Source organism: Siniperca chuatsi, linkage group LG13 (assembly GCF_020085105.1).
Source record: "Siniperca chuatsi isolate FFG_IHB_CAS linkage group LG13, ASM2008510v1, whole genome shotgun sequence".
NCBI classification, from domain to species: domain Eukaryota; kingdom Metazoa; phylum Chordata; class Actinopteri; order Centrarchiformes; family Sinipercidae; genus Siniperca; species Siniperca chuatsi.
This window is the reverse complement of record NC_058054.1, coordinates 8,659,540-8,675,137: the sequence shown is the minus strand read 5'-3', so window position 1 is coordinate 8,675,137 and position 15,598 is coordinate 8,659,540. Positions and strand designations below refer to the sequence as shown.

General features: G+C 38.7%; 1 protein-coding gene across 1 annotated transcript; it reads right to left on the bottom strand.

Moving 5' to 3' along the window:
• Positions 1 to 495: 495 nt before the first annotated feature.
• LOC122887178 (alpha-amylase-like) lies at positions 496 to 5,477 on the bottom strand. The gene is made up of 10 exons (XM_044220137.1): positions 5,293 to 5,477; positions 4,573 to 4,747; positions 4,044 to 4,190; positions 3,362 to 3,559; positions 2,957 to 3,187; positions 2,063 to 2,196; positions 1,440 to 1,662; positions 1,217 to 1,338; positions 954 to 1,079; positions 496 to 733 (listed from the first exon to the last, which is right to left on the bottom strand). The coding sequence occupies exons 2-10, from the start codon at positions 4,738 to 4,740 to the stop codon at positions 544 to 546; spliced, it is 1,539 nt and encodes a 512-aa protein (XP_044076072.1). The 5' UTR covers positions 4,741 to 4,747; positions 5,293 to 5,477; the 3' UTR covers positions 496 to 543.
• Positions 5,478 to 15,598: the final 10,121 nt, after the last annotated feature.

Below are 15,598 nucleotides of genomic sequence, written 5' to 3'. Positions count from 1 at the left end.
ATACGATACAACCCCTCTCACACATGACAGTTGCTGTGAACGGGGGAGAACCGTTGATTGCTCAATAGGCCTTTACCTTTAAGTTTATCAGGGTTTTTGATGTTTATTTTTATCCTTTTTCCATGTGAATGCATCAAAGGCAGAAGCTGAATTTTTGTATTTCCCACTCAGAAGGGAGTGACTGTTGTGATCTTTAGATACAGTGTTGTTAAGTACATACCGTCAATACAAAAGTAAATTACCAAAACTTTGTAGCCCCTATAGTGTTTTCCATACATGTGATACTGCAGTCATTTCAAAGAGAAACGTCAGTGCATTGAAGTGTCACTGTTGGGTGTGGTTACAGATGCAACAGTGCAAATCAAAAATTAGGCAAAAAATGTATGGCTTTTGTTTCTATCGATCTACAAGTTTAAAGTAAACTAAATTAATTGCAAATATAATTGGACTCAGCATGGTTTTTTTTATTGTTCAGTAAAAAAATCAAGTTAATCATTCAAGCTTAAAAATAAGATTTATTTAAAGGATTTATACAGGATGTGATTACAGTTTGGATTCGGCATGAATAGCAACGAAGGGGTCCTCATCTCTGTTGCTGATCTTGAAGTCAGCCCAGCCATCAGTGCCAACATTGATCTGCTTCCCAGTGCACCTGTTTCCTTCCTTCTGGCCAGAAATTACATCACAGTAGGTTCCACCGGGCATGCCAGTGTTCAGGGTCACATCCAGGTCCCTGAAAGTTAAGACACACAGTGAATATTATTATATGTTGTTGCTGATGGCTGATTGTTCATGCAAGTTACGTTTTATTTTATATCTTACAGTCTGTAAGATGCTGTCATGCATCTGCATCCAGTCCTATACATTTGTTTAATCTGGCTATTACTTGATTTAGATGGGTGAAATTAGTATTTTGTCAGTACCAGTTAGAGTACTCAGCAAATAGTCCTTACCAGTCATCATTGTTGAAGACGATGAAACCGCGATTACCACGTCCAAAGGCAACCTGGTTGCTCTGATTGTCCCACCAGTTGGAGTGAGGCTGTCCGTTGACCACGTTACGGAAAATTACCATGTTCCTAAAGGGGAGATATGACAAAATAAAATCATAATGTATAATGTACATAGTTTTCACATCCATATGACCAAGCAGAAGTGAATAATGTTCTGTGTGAAAGGTCAACAGTTCCATGTCTCTTCCTTTCTGAGGACTCACTTAATCTGACGCCATCTGTGCTCACACACCCATCCATCTCCACAAGTCTGGTCTGGGTTGATGGGAACAGACTTGGTGGATCCATTACCATGGCTGGGTGGGCCCATCCAGTCATTCTGATCCTACAAGATAATGATGGATAAATGTCTTTAACAAAAAAATTGCTCAGAATACACACTAAACATTGCATTTCATCATTATCAATACTTAAAAGGGAATCTACCTTTCCATTGACAATGTGACGGTTCCAGCGGAAGCTGGACATCACCCTGGTTACTCCGTAAGGGTGGGCCAGCATGTAGCCGACAGCCATCTTGTAGAGCCTGGAATCCCAGAAGGTAACGATGGATGCACCACCAGCACCGTGGCCTCTCTGGTTGTCGTGGTTGTCAACGAAGACGACAGCACTGCCGTTGGGCATGAAACCCCATCCCTCTCCCCAGGTCCTGCACACAAGAATACATTTTCATTAATGAGGCATACACTTCTAAAACACCAAAGATTTGACAACATCTTATTATTATTATTATTATTATTTATTATTATTATTATTATTATTATTATTATTAATAATAATAATAATAATAATAATAATAATAATAATAATAATAATAATAAAGTATTTAATTCAGAAACTCTAAAATGCACCAGTTCTAGTCAGTCATAATTTATGAATAATTTTGTGAAACATTTTGTCTCTAGAAACATCATTAGTAAGTAAGAACCTGTTTGTCCAATCCAGTAATTTATGCAGCAAATGGGATTGTAGCTGTCTCATGGTTAAATAAATATTCTAATATATCAATTTCATATGTGATTTAGGCACACCAACAGAAACACACATACTTGGTGTAAAACAGCTTCTCGCCGTTCCATTTTTTGAAGACAGTTCCCAGTTTGGCGCCATATTTGAACTCAGTGACCCTTCCCAGATGAACGTACTCTCTAGATGTGATGGGCTCACCTCCCAGATCAATGACCTAGAAGGAATTCAACACATAATTCACATCATCTGTACTATGCAAAGTAGATATGGTTTAGATTAACTGCACCATATCAGTGATTTGTGGATTGACAAAAAGTATTTTAACAAGTAAGCTTTTTTGATTCAGCAGTAACAAGAACATGTTTTTGCTGTTACTCATTCATGTTGTTAGTAAAGACAGAGCACACTTATTTTTGAGATCACAGAAAGTTTTTTTTAGCTACTACCTTTGTTTTTTTTTAGTTTAGCACCTTTGGTTTCATCCTTTTACAGTATATTATAGTACCAGGTGCTACTGTAGTAATGTCTTCTTGAATATTAACATCTGCTCCCAGTGCACATGTGTCTGTCATCTTTATTTCTGTGCTCATTTTCCCACAGTTCTGCTGACTGCTGTTTTGCTCTATCAGTCTTAAATATTGGTCACGTGGGTGGTTAGTACTCATCCAATCACATGCTTGCATGTAGAATACATCTGGGGCATGCCCAATCATGTACTTGAATGCAAATTAGTTTTACTGGCAGCAGTTTGTGTTTGCTGGCTGCATGTTTTCCTGCAAATCAAGTTCAAATTCAAGTTCAAGGTGAGCTGAAGCCACTAAACATGCATGTGTTCTCAACGCTATAGTATTGGTATTTATTGGAAGTTAGTGGTTGTGTGCTGGTTGATATTTTTTCTTCTGTCTTTTTGACATATTTTAGCATAAAGGTGTGGAAATCAAGTACACTTATAAAAGACATTTTGAAAAATGTACCTCCTGGAAGATGAAGGGTCTGGAGCCACCAGGAAACCAGTTGGTGGTGAGGTTGTGCAGACGACCATAGATAACAGCCAGGTCACCAGGCCACATGTGCTTGCAGGCATCCACTCTAAATCCAGCCACACCCATGTCAATCAGCTTGTTCAAGAAGTCGGTCACCTTTGCCCTGACATAATCTTTCTCCAGAGCGAGGTCCAACAGACCAACCAGACGACAGTCACGCACCTGGAGCAGGAAATGAGCATTGACATCACAAGTTAATTATTGTTTATTCTTGTTTTAAATCTCCTCCAAATAAAACAATGGGTCAATGTGGAAGCTTCTGACTAAACGGTACACTGTATCCTTGAATGGAGTGAAAAAGTACTGTGAAATGTAAAATGGAGTGACATTCATTACCTGATGGGCATCACCATAGTTCTCAATATCGCCACTGCCAGTCCTGCATTTGTGGTCATTGAAGTCCGAGTGGGTAAAGGGGACACTAGGGAAGTCTCTACTGCCGGCATTGAACCAGCTTCCACATGAAGAGTGGGTTCCCTCTCCACCGCCAGCGCCGCACATGTGGTTGATGACAGCGTCCACATAGATGTTGACCTGTGGGGTAGATGCAGGATTGTAGTGGTAACACAAATAATCAACACCTCCCTTCTATCTCTCTTTCACTCCCTTTCCTAGCACATTAAGTATATTCTCAGGTCATAGGAATATGTCTAGGCTGCACTGCTCACTATTGGTTTGCTGTAATGTTGGTGGTCCAGGAACTAAAGCATATCATTTGAAACAAAAAAGCAGCACCTAAATGTCTAAAATTAAAGTGTGAATGATAGTTACTTGAGACAGAGGCATTAATTCATTAAAATGTTGCTCTTTGTTCATAAATGTCATTTGTTCTAAAATGCCAGGTGCCTGTTGTTATAAAACTGTTTAATGATGATGCATAAAGCGTCAAGTGTTATGTAAAGTATCTGGTAAGAATTTGTTGACTTATACAAGACTGTAGATTTACGAGGTGCTGTCAAACGCACGAACATTGTTCCTAACGCCTTTCCTTAAATCATAGTTGTGTGATGTAGTTTACCCCAACGTTGTTGCATCTGGAGATCATGTCTCTCAGCTCGCCCTCACTGCCAGATCTGGAGCACAGGTTGTAGCCAATTGGCTGGTATCTTTGCCACCAGGGCCTCCAGGGACTGTTCAGCACAATGTGCTCGTTTGGAGGGGAGATCTGAGCAACAACACAGAGGGAAGACATTACAGTAATTATCACTTTTAATACAATTGTCTTCAAACAGAAGATGAAGATGAAGATGAAACAAAACTTAACAGGGAAATTCAAAGCGAGAAACAACTTTTCTATGTAAAGGAAATCTGGTGGGCAATTACTCTATGGTTTAGAGTTTATGACACAATAAATTATGTATACATGTTGACATATTTTTTTAAACCCCTTCTTTTTACTGTCCTTTGTGGCCACCAGAGAGCAAAATCTGCCTTGTGCATCTTCAACATGCAGCTTCATTATTTATTGATTGACCTTATTTTAAAATAGAAGAAGAAGGGATTATCCTCCTTCTAGAAGCTTCCCACCTGTGTTCAGCCATACATACCTGAACTCCACCAAAGCCATTGGGACCCAAGAAGCGCTCACACTCTGCAGCAATGTCTGCCCATCGCCACTCAAACAGGTGGACGATGGCGGTCCTGCCGTGCTTGGTGTGGGGGTTGTGCTGGGCAAGGCTGAGCCCGAACAGAGCCACCAGAATGAACAACTTCATGCTTTCCCTAGATGAGCGAGAAATCCACACTCACCTGCTGCCTCACCGTTTGTATTTACACTTATTTTTTCTCTCTCCTAGACCAATGAGAGACTCAGCATGGAGGTTAAACAGGTGCTTCTTTCTCACGGCTTCCTACCTTGTTTCAGAACTAGTAGAAATAAAAATATCTTCGAGGCACTTACAGATTGGAAACATGACAAACATGAGGTACATAATGTCTTTACCCAAATATAAAAACAAGTGGCTTAAAGAAACTGAAAATGTGGTGAAGATCCTAATGTTTTCTTTCATTTTCTGACAGTGACATATCTGTTGCACTGAATTTTATCCTCTTTTATCCTCTGCAGGTTAAAACAAACTGAAACTCATACTTAAGAATCACATTTGCCTAGTCATGTGGCAGTAACTTCAAGGATTCAGCAGCAACACTAGCCCACAAAAACATTCTTTTCTGGCTTTAAACATAACCATAATACCATCTTAGGTGTTTTATGAGATTCATCTTCATTGAAATATAAAGACATAAAAATGGTATTTTAAATATCTTACCACACGAACACGTCCTGCTTTAGTGTTTGTTCCCTCAGTTCAATAACCAGATGATGTTGCAACAGTTTAAACTTACCCTGAGTTGCAAAACTTTGATTTGGAACAAAAATATATTTTGGGCAAAGCTAATAAACAGCTGAGGCAGGTAAATTCTGTATGAAGTTGTTTTTATATATGATATAATAATAATAATAAAACTTTATTTATAGAGAACTTATCAAAACAAAGTACAAAGTGCTTATGTGTGTGTGTGTGTGTGTGTGTTTGTTGGGGTATTATGGGGGCAAAGGTACGTGTGGAAAAGTAAATACAGTCGGCAACATTTACTTTTCCACATTTTTTATTTTATTTATACCTAATCAAACATGCGGAAGTTTATGTAATTAAGTGACTGTCCTTGACATGCATTTGGCAATTAGCCCTAAATGTTTAATTTTATGTCAATTCTGAATTTGAAGTTTTTGTATGGAATTTTGAAGTATTCCATGGATTTCTTTCAAGATATAAAAACTATTGTTATTTTTAATCATTTTAAAAGATGAATATCTTTATTCAAGTATCAATGTGTACAAAAATGTGCCAATATTCTTGGTAACAGAGGTTTCATGATCTGTTAATCAGGTCTTATACCTGATCGGTCTTGTCATATTGAATTATTATTATTATTATTATTATTATTATTATTATTATTATTATTATTATTATAGCAGCGGTCAGTTTCACATTACTGATGTTGTCACACACAAAAAAATGTTGGTGGTGCAGCAGTTACAAAACATGCCAAGTCCTTGTATAACTTCACCGTGTTATTATCCACTTCTCATCAAGGAAAATCAATACAGAGAAGCGACACTCGAGTGAGAAGGGAAGAAGGTCAAATTTGTTATGTAAAACACGTTGACAAAACACAAGCATTTTCCCATGAGGGACTTCTTATGACCCTCCGCTTAGTTTCTGTATATGTGGGTAAAGGGCCATGCTGCCAGTGTGTCAGCTCAGGAGAGAAATGTATGGTACTGCATAACGTTCATCCTCAAAATGACTTTAATCACCTTAAGGAAGTTGTGTCTGTACAGACAAACAACTTCAGAAGATATTCATTAAACAGTCTAACAGACAATCTGCAACTCAAATTAAAGGGTAACTGGTCACATGTTCATATTGTAGGTTCTTTTATATGAAGGAAATCTAATGAATGCGTTAGAAAGGGACTTACCTCTCTAAGGTCTAACTGACTCAAAACATATGTAGGCTAATGTTACTGGTATAATATAAATGCTTCATGGCCATTTGAAGATTTTGTGACCTTCATCAAATGTGCCAGCCCAGTTAATAGCGAAGGGAATGGTTCCCACACAATACTTACAGTATATTGAGTTTCAACAAGGCCAGAAGAAAAGAAAACATAAAAAATTTATTAATTTACACATTTATTATTTTTGGGGGTATTTGTGACTCAAAAAAAATTAGCAATAAAGACAATGTCAACAAAACACAAGGGATAAAATTATGTTAATTCTGTATAAATGTGGAGTCATATTATCTGTCCTGAAAGACTTGCACCACCCCATGGCACTGTTACATTATAAATGTCAATCTAATGTCAGTTGTGACCCTGGGCAGCATGTTATAATGGTTATGATGGGATGAACTTTCATAAAACAATAGCTCCCCCAGTGGCTCTTGGGGAGAAACTGCTTAATTTAAAACATACACAGTTTACAGTATGCATACCGTACATCACTTTGTGTAAACCTCATGTCCTATAACGACATGTTTCCTTTAAGTAAGTATAATAAAATGTGCATATACTGGTATGTAGATATAATTCCTCTGTTCATAATATACAATTCATTCATTAGCTATCATAAAAATAGGGAGGAAATCATCATAAACCGAGTGTTGTAAACATTATCTGCTGTTTTATTGATTATATTAAAGTAGATAATATTACAGCAGCAAAGCAATATTAAGAGGGTTCAGTACCCACAGCTAACAACACAAAAATGTATGTCTCTGTGTCACTGTGGGTGCATTGTGAAAAAAAAAGGGCAGTAAATGCCACACTGACTGTAGATTTGTGTTTGTGTTAAATAAAAAAAATAAATAACATAAATAAAGCCTGGTGTGCCTCATCATGCCTCATCCCAGCTGCTTACTATCTGACCCAGCTCCTGCCCCTCCCGCCTCCCTGCAGAGAGTGTGTCAAACGGACATCTGACCTGCCTTACTGGGTTTCGTTCCAGGTCACTCCTCCCAGCGAGTCTGTGGGTCACAGGCATGTAAAAGTGAAGGGGCCCAACACGTTTGTGGCAGAAACACTCATTAATAACTCATCTCGGTGCAGTCTGTGAGGGTTGACACATAAGGACTAAAGGGATAAAGATCTAATTTTACAGTGCAGGTTTTGTTCTTAGGTTTGATGCCCTGTTCACAGTGGAAGCACTGTTCTCTGGTGTTCTTTGAAGCCATGGTAATAGTCCAGACAAAAGCAGACGTGCACACACTCAGAGGCATCAAAAACATTTTATATTTGTGAATCTTTATATGAACAGTAAAAGCAAAATCCACATAGCTGAGTTAATTATTAAATATGAAATTACCTGATGTCTTTATGTGTGTGTTCTATTTCCAGGCAAAACAAGACTTCAAATTGTTTATTCTTGCAATATTCACCCTTTAAAGTCAGGTCAAATGTATTTTTTTGCCCACTTGGGGGCAGTGGATACAAGTTGTGAACACAACATTGACATGTCATCACATTTTAAGTTGATATGATGAACTTGTTAGCTAACAGTTGCTTATGTATACATCCAGCAGTTACAGAACAATATGATCATTCATCTGTTTTTGGTCTCGACCAACTCATGAAGGAAATATCTGAGTCTCTTTAGCTGCTAAATGCTCCACTATGTTCACCATCTAGTCGCTAACTGTGTCCGTCTGTTGTTTAGTGCTGAGCAGGTAGTGTACAGTGGATTTTTTAGAGCTTTTTTGCTCAAAACAGCTGCCTGCTGCGGCCAAAAAATTATGCTATGAGAGTGAGACTGAACCAGAACAGTTAAGTTGCCAGACAGCTGAACAATGAGCTGAAACTCGCTATTATATATCGAGGGGAGCTACAGATTGAGGTGATAATGATCTAGGTTAGGTAGGTTCGTCATTACAAGCAACCCCGATCACATTGTCACATTGTTTTTACAATGTCATTTGATACATTATTATAAAATATAAATTATCGACACTTTAAGGTCTCTTTTGAATTACTGGCATGAAGTTTTCACCCTTATGACGCAGCATGCTTTGTGGGGGGAGACGTCAGAGGGAGCGTTAAGAAGGCCCTAACTCACTTTTTCCCATGGGCCCCAAAAATTCCAGTCAGACCAAAGTCCTTTCCTGTATGGACAACACAGGACATACCTCCAGAGGTGATGAAGAGTTTGGGGGACAAAGCCTTCTTTCACAGCTCGAGACCAGGTGAAAGGAGAGAAGCCGGTCATTTGATTCCTGTCCCTGGTTCTGTCATGGGAAAGTGGAAGAGTCATACCGAAGGGGGGAGGCCTGAGGGTTGACTGGAGACAGGGGAAAGAGAAAGTGAGGAAGAATAAGAGAGAGATAAAAAGAAAAGGGAAGGATTGGGGTCAGCAGGTTAAGAGAGAGAAGGAAGAAGAGAGAAGAGAATGAGATCTGGGTGTGTGGTGTTAGCTGAAGACAAATGAGGAAAATAACAGAAGAGAGACTGTATAAGATGGTAAAGGGGGGGCGCTGCTGTAGTTCAGGGCAAATGAGGAAAAACAGAGGGAGTGAGTGGAAAAAGAGAAGGGGGAGTAAAAACTGTAAGGGAAAAAAGGGAGTTGGGGGAAGGATAAGAAGCTGTATGTACCTTGTCTTCTAACACCTCAGGTCACCCTTTCAGCCAGACAGCTCAGGTTTAAGAGCTGTTGGCGAACAGATAGCACATGGCATAATGGATAAAAGCAATGACAGTGTGCAGAGTTCAAATAGGCTTACTAGTGTAAATCATATTGCAGACACACCAAGCAGGGATGTATTTAACACAAAACTCAATGGGCAAAGCTGCATCACTCACTGGTTTTAGAAACATGAAAATCCACACTATTGGATGAAGAGGTGTCAAATGAAAACTAACCACATTTATGATCCGGTAATAGTCTGATGTAAAGCATTTGTCGCTTCACTGGGTACTGCAAAAATTTACTGCCCTTAACTTTGCATGGCTTTTTTAATGATCCCAGTAATGCCATCAAGTGTACTAACAAGTGTTCTTGCTCTGACGAGAAGTGTGTCACCACATTTTTCCCTTTACAGTTTTAAAATTTTCAATAAATGAATCGCATTTTGGGAACTTTTCAGGTTTCCTTGACTAAACTAAGCATACCAGGGAGGAAAAAGTCCTATAAAGTTAAATCCACAGGCACTTCCAAAGGAAAGTTTCAACCCAATATCCTCCTTTTTTTTTTTTTGCCATGATGATATGTTGTGCAGATGTTGGGAAAAGCTTTCCATCTCACTGCAAAGAATAACAGCAGCAGCGGAAGTCCCCCAGGAGAGGTTCATGCTCTGAAACTTACTAATACACACACACACACACACACACACATATGCACACACAAATATGAGCACAGGCACACACACACACACACACACACGCGCATTTGAAGACACAAACACCTTTACATTTTTAGACAAGTCATGGATTCAGACACTAGTCACTATCTCACCCGCTCTTTCTCACACACACATGCTCTTCATCCAGTCTAAGAGGATACTTCTTGCAGAGACACATGCTTCTCACATTGAGACATTAAAGAAACACATGCAGACCGTTATCTTGACCACATACATTACAGTGTTTCCCAAATTATTACCACTTACCACTTTAAACAGTGGACAACAGTAGTCTGGAATATACTGTATTATTGACACAAGTGATGTTTAATTACATTTTCAGTGAATCTTTTTATATGTTTTTAATAATTATTTTTTATATTTAAAATGTCAGAACATAAAGACAATCGCCCATCACAAGTTCCTAGAGCCCAAGGTGTTGTCCAATTGTTTATTTTGTCTGAATCAAAGTTTAAAGAATGATATGAGTGTGAGAAAAAATTGCAAAGCCCCAAGAGGCTGGAATCTACAAATCCTTGGATTTTTTCCCCTGACAAATTACCTGCAACATCTGATTTTTTTTACCAATTGGGGGCAGCACAAACAAGCTGTAAAAACAACACTGACATACTGCATAGTCACCTTATAAAGTTGGTATAGCACATTTATTAGCAAACAGTGTCTTATTTACACATCCAGTAGACACAGAGCAACTTTATCATTCATTTGGAGTCCTGTTTGTGTCCACCTAAAGAATGTAAGTCCAATATTCACGCTCCTTTTAGCCCTATCTCCTCCAACTCCTGAGGGAAATATCTGGCTCTTTAGCTGCTAAATTATCCACTTTGATCACCAGCTAGTCGCTAACTTTGTCTGTCTGCTGTTTGGTGCTGGGCAGGTAGTAGGTTTTTTTAGAGCTTATCCCTTGAAACAGTTTCCTGCTGCAGCTGAAAACGAGGCTGATGAGAGCGGTGAGAGTGAATCAAAACCGGTTGCAGGTGGTAAAACCAAAACAAAAGAGCTAAAATTCTGTGTGGGTTAATTTTAATGACTGTTCACATACATGTAGAGATGTGATCCACTGTTAATCTAAAAGTACTGATTGTAGCTACTTTATAGGGGCACTCCAGCAAATTAGTATTGCGCTTCTATAAGGTTGTTGCACTTGTGAGAGACAGATTATAAGAAAATGTTCAAAATTGAAGCAGCAGAGACAGAGACATACTGGCTTTCAATCTCTAGTATGAGCCAAGCTCTAAAAACAGTGGATCTTACATTTCTCATAAAACAACCAATGGCATCTTTTGTTAGAGGACCTCCCTGCCTGGTAAACACCCACATTTTTTCAACACCAAACCCCCACTTGAATTTAGAAAGCTGTTTTCACAGGCTGACTAGTCCTCCCCATGACAAGTAAACCAATCTTCATTTGTAAAGCAATTAATTAATTACTAAAATTGAATAAAAATTTGAATTGTCTGTTAATCAACTAATTAATTATCATAATTATTATTATTATTATAATAATAATTATTATTATTATTATAAAAAGTATACAAAAAGAGGTGTCTCAAAGGTTCAGAAACATAATGTCAAGTCAAATACCCATGATAATGCGTATTCAAATCCAACTCATGCCGTGATTTTGCATTCCATCTCTCTTCACTGTCGAATATGGCCAAACTTTCTTGATTTAAGACTTTAAAAGAGGCATGTGTATGAAACACAAAAAGCCCAGTTTATCCCAAAGACATGCTATGCAGTACATGCCTTCAAGTGAATTTTAATAGAACTTAATAGAAGGAATTGTGCTGCTGGTGACTGGAAAGTTCACCATAAAATTACAGATGGAGTCAATTTTATGATCCGCTTTCACAGTAGTCAGCGGGAAATGAGAGCTTTGCTTTCATGGTCATAAGCTGAGCAACAGTTTTACTGTGAGGAAAATTCACGAGCTCCCCTGTACTGACTCTACTTCTGAAATGTTTGTAGTTACTCCTCCTTAGACATTTGCTACCTTTTATACTACAATAACAGAGAATTGCAGGGTGCAGAGTTTCAGCTGTATGGCCTTTGGGAAAGACTTCATTTTCTGTGATTTCCTTCAACTAGTATTTTCATGATATTTCTAAGAAATGCAACTACTGGGCACAAAGTGATGATGAAACTAGCCTACATTATTGATTTTATGAACTATTTATATAACATGTAAGAGGGGTGAGCCCAGAATGAATTCCATCTGAATGCAAGCTTAAGATAAATCTGTGAATTATAAGAGAGCAGCAGTAATCCCTTTGACTCTCTCCCACACCTGACTGACTGTCAGCCTTTTCCATGATATCACTGCTGGCTTTGAGATAGAGAGAGTTTCCTTTGTTTTGCAGTGCTCTGCTCCTCCAGAGTGAGAAGGGAGGAAGATGAGAGGAAGCTTGGTGAGGGGGTAGAGCAGGCAGGCATCTTTCAAATAACACAATATATCAGTCTCGCTTTTATCAAACACATGCTGGAGTCCTGCCTCAACTCACCGGCCCAAACGTTTCCTCCAACATCACTTCAGCCTCACTCTGCTGGTTATCTATAGTTTGTCTTTGATTGGTAATTTCAACAGACACAAGAGTTCACTAAACATAAAGTGAGTGTGAGGGACCACTGCTGTTAGAGTATCAAATATTTTGGTGATTTGGTGATAAGGGATTGAACCGGCAACCAAGCAGCACCCCCAAAAGGCTCACCAGATGATGAACATCTTCGCCACATTGCAGCAATGTGCAAGACAGATGTCTGTCTGTGGCACAGGAGGTAGCATTACAGCACTGAAATCATCTCTTAAAACACTACTCTCCCTCAAGAAAAAATAGCAACAAGTCTTTAAAATCAAAGACGCAGTGCTGTAGGTCTCAGGCTTATATATAAAGAGAAATAATCACAGGTTGTATAGTTGGCACAGAGAGGGAAGAGGTTGGCTGTAAACCTCGACCTGATCTCACACTAATGAGCTTTTGTATAAACACGCAGAGCGCCCAATGCTTGTTCTCTGCAGACTTTATTTCGATCGTAAACTGTGTAGTCCAAAATTTGCCAGATCTGTCCAAGTTCCTGTCTTCAACTGGCTGCTTCTCTGTACTCACTGCCATAACAGTAGCCAAGAACTACCTCTGTGCAAGACACTGGCATAGACACACACACATACATATGTGGTGGATTCGGAGAAGGTGGGTCAATAGATAAAGTTAGTTTTGTCTTATATTAGAGAAAGGCTTGACTACCGTGCTGTCATATATGTATTTATGGGACTACAATGTGTAAAAAAACCCCCATCCAAAATTAATTAAAATTATGGTATTTTTTCATTTGTAGCTTTTATAATTTCAAATCAGGCTCAGTTAATAAACTTAAGTGACAGAAAGTTGCTTCATGTTTGATTATTTTGCCTTTTAAATCCCTTTCAGCCCATGTCTTAGTCACAAACACTGAGCACTCAACTTTAAAGGTGAATATTATCAACTCATATCCTACTTCACACAGAACACCACAGGAAGTGTAGATACTTGTAACTCCTAATTGATGGCCTGTTTGGAGGGTTATCTTCTGCTATTAATCTTTCAAACATTGCACCTCCTTCAGTCCTGTGTGCTCCAAACACATGGTGTATTAATTAAGAAACAATGCTGTCTTTCTCAGAGAGACAGAGAGAAAGAGGGAGGAAGAGGGGGAGAGAAAGAGGGAGGAGGAGGGGGGCAGGGAAGAGGGAGAGGGAGAGACAAGGGGGCAGAGTAATAAAGCACATCCCTTTTCCATATTGTAATACATTTGCATTCCCCCCAACAGGTTTGGAACCACTGCTATAAGACAATCACTGAATGATTTTCTCACTCCAACTGTTTGACTACTAACACTAATATTGTCATCTAATATACTTCATATCTGATTGTGACAAAGGAAACCCTCTCACAGTTTTTCTTGCTTGTACTTTTTTCAACCTTTCACTACTGTTTCCTCTTTCTCTCCCTTATTTTCTATATGGATTCCTATATTTCTATAATACCATGACAAATACACACCACCACCGTAAAGTTGGCCAGAGTAACATTTGGGTATGAGAATGGATGTAGACATAGAGGCCCTGTAGAATATCCAGGAAGTTAATTTTGGAGGACTTCCATGAGGCATTCTGGAAAGGTCCACTTCCAGCCAAATCAAATTAGAACCTCCCGAGTTGTGAGAGTTTGCAGCTGAATGAGATTCACCCCGTCCAACCTGTCCCTGGGTATCTAGTTTCTGTCTATTATCTGCTCATCCCAAAACACACTGCACTCACAGAGGACCTTCACACACCATAAACACCACGCTTTGGGCCTGTGGGTGCACTTGCCAGGTTCCAACATTAGGGGTCTCTCTAAAGATTTGCTAAATAAAAGCTCATCGGAACTCCTTGGTTCCAAATTAAGCTCACCTCGTCAAGCAGGGGGAGGGCAAGTATGTATTCCTGTGCCCAGTGACTCCATCAGTGCAGCATGGACGTGGGCAGCAAGTTTAGTGACTCTTAAAGCTTACAGAGGAGAGAGACTAAGAGAGATTTCAGATTCTTTCAGTTTGCTTAGCTGGCATGATCTGAAATATGTTGCCAAAGCATATAGTAAAGGAAAAAAAAAGAATGAACAATGGTGATTACGGTACCATTTCTCTATCTTTCTCTATGTGTGCATTCCAATTTTTTGCACTTACTGCAAGTCAGCAAATCTTTTGAGTGATGAGTTTTATAATTTCAATTTCTTGTTTCCCTTATGCAAAGTCCTGCAGTGGTGGAAGGTAACTAAGCACATTTCCTCAACTATTGTCCTTAAGTACAATTTTTATGTACTTCCATTTTGTGCTTCTTTTTACTTGTACATTTCAGAGGGAAATATTGTTCAATTACTTTACAGATTCATATTTTATATACAAAATATAAGATTAGGCTAATAAATACAATGTATGGCTTAACAAAAAAACTAGCCAACAGCAGGCCCGTAGTCTTTTTTTAATTCAATCATTCATTTAGAAGTTCAATTATATTTTACGTATATTTTGTCCCCATAAATGCTTTTTTTAAAGCCTTTGCCTTTCTGCTGAGATATAACTCTGAGGGGAGAAATACCCCTCTTTATCAATTCTAATTCTAATATCAATTTTAATTTAAGTATATATTTTTTGTCTAGTAAGACTAAGAGTCAACAGCCATGCTAGCAGCTCTGTGAGGCTAGGCACAGCGGTCCTTTGAAGTAAATGTTAACGTCAGTATGCTAACATGCTCACTTTGACAACGCTAACATGCTGATGTTTAGCAGGTGTGGTGTTTTCACCACCTAAGTTTAGCGTGTTAGCATGATAACATTTGTTTATTAGCACTAAACACAAAGTACTTTGGTGAAAGATCTAAATACTTCTCCCACCGCTGGTCCTCATAGCAAAGACGCAAAAAATAGACGATGCTGGCAGTGTTATAACCTCATCAACACCGCAATGGGTCAAGCCAAACACAAAATAACTTTATTGAAGCGTTTTTATGAGTCAAGTCATTGCCCGACATTTACACTTGAGGTTGTTGTCAGGGATGTCTTGCGCTAAATTTCACAGACTCTCTATCATAAATCAGATTGCTTATTAGAACTTCCGTGTTGTCTGAAGTGCTGAATGG

Bases quoted from the DNA above. Each gene is read 5' to 3' on its own strand.
- LOC122887178 (XM_044220137.1), bottom strand. From the start codon at position 4,740: ATGAAGTTGTTCATTCTGGTGGCTCTGTTCGGGCTCAGCCTTGCCCAG. The intron at 1,339-1,439 runs GTAGATTCCCTT...ATTATCTTGTAG, and splicing joins GTCACATTGTCAATGGAAAG to GATCAGAATGACTGGATGGG. The intron at 1,080-1,216 runs GTGAGTCCTCAG...TCTCCCCTTTAG, and splicing joins CACAGATGGCGTCAGATTAA to GAACATGGTAATTTTCCGTA.